This window comes from Eimeria mitis, genomic scaffold (genome assembly GCF_000499745.2).
Source record: "Eimeria mitis Houghton genomic scaffold, Emh_scaff1741, whole genome shotgun sequence".
Lineage (NCBI taxonomy): Eukaryota > Apicomplexa > Conoidasida > Eucoccidiorida > Eimeriidae > Eimeria > Eimeria mitis.
Window position 1 is genome coordinate 6,967 of NW_013570058.1, and position 699 is coordinate 7,665.

Below are 699 nucleotides of genomic sequence, written 5' to 3' on the forward strand. Positions count from 1 at the left end.
TTGCTGCTGCGGAACTGTCTCCTTCAGTTGGAGGCAAGGAGACAGATTGTGATGAGGAGACACTTTGTCTCGCTTTTATTTATCTGCCTCCTCTTTTGTTTTCATTTATCTGTCTCCTTCTCGTTTGTTTTTATTTATCTGTCTCCTTCTCTTTTGTTTTTATTTATCTGTCTCCTCGTTTGTTTTGTTTTTATTTTTCTATCTTCTTCTTTTTCGTTTTGTTTTTATTTATATATCTCCTCTTCTTGTTTTTATTTATCTGTCTCCTTTTTTTTGTTTTATTTTATCTGTCTCTTTCCTTTTATTAGAAAGCAAAAAAGGAGACAGTTGGTGTCGTTCTTTTTTTATCTGTCTGCATCAACAAAAAACAAGGGTTTAGGGTTTAGGGTTTAGGGTTTAGTGTGTAATTGAGGATATGTATCTGCATCTGTGTCTCAAAACCCTTCCTTCTATACATACAAACCAAGGGTTTAGGGTTTAGGGTTTAGGGTTTGTTTGTTTCTATACAGCAAGCAAGGAGACAGCTTGTGTGGGGTCAAGGGACAGCAGCAGCAGCAGCAGCGCCGCGCGCCGCTGCCCCCCGCACCAGCAGACTCGGAGACAGCTGTAGAGCTCCCAGAGGTGAGAGGAGACACACACACACACACATATATATATATATATATATATATATATATATATATATATATATATATATAT

At 37.6% G+C, this 699-nt stretch overlaps 2 protein-coding genes across 2 annotated transcripts in view; one reads left to right on the forward strand and one right to left on the reverse strand.

Moving 5' to 3' along the window:
* Positions 1-52, forward strand: part of EMH_0042690 (uncharacterized protein) — a gene marked incomplete at both ends in the record, with an annotated part of 6,350 nt that extends 6,298 nt beyond the window's left edge. The window contains one exon of the mRNA XM_013495766.1: positions 28-52. Within this exon, the coding sequence (XP_013351220.1) occupies positions 28-52 (25 nt within the window). The remainder of the gene's footprint in view (positions 1-27) is intronic.
* Positions 53-304: 252 nt separating this feature from the next.
* EMH_0042700 (uncharacterized protein) overlaps positions 305-699 on the reverse strand; it is a gene marked incomplete at both ends in the record, with an annotated part of 2,286 nt that continues 1,891 nt past the window's right edge. Inside the window, one exon of the mRNA XM_013495767.1 lies at positions 305-352. Coding sequence (XP_013351221.1) covers positions 305-352 — 48 coding nt within the window. The remainder of the gene's footprint in view (positions 353-699) is intronic.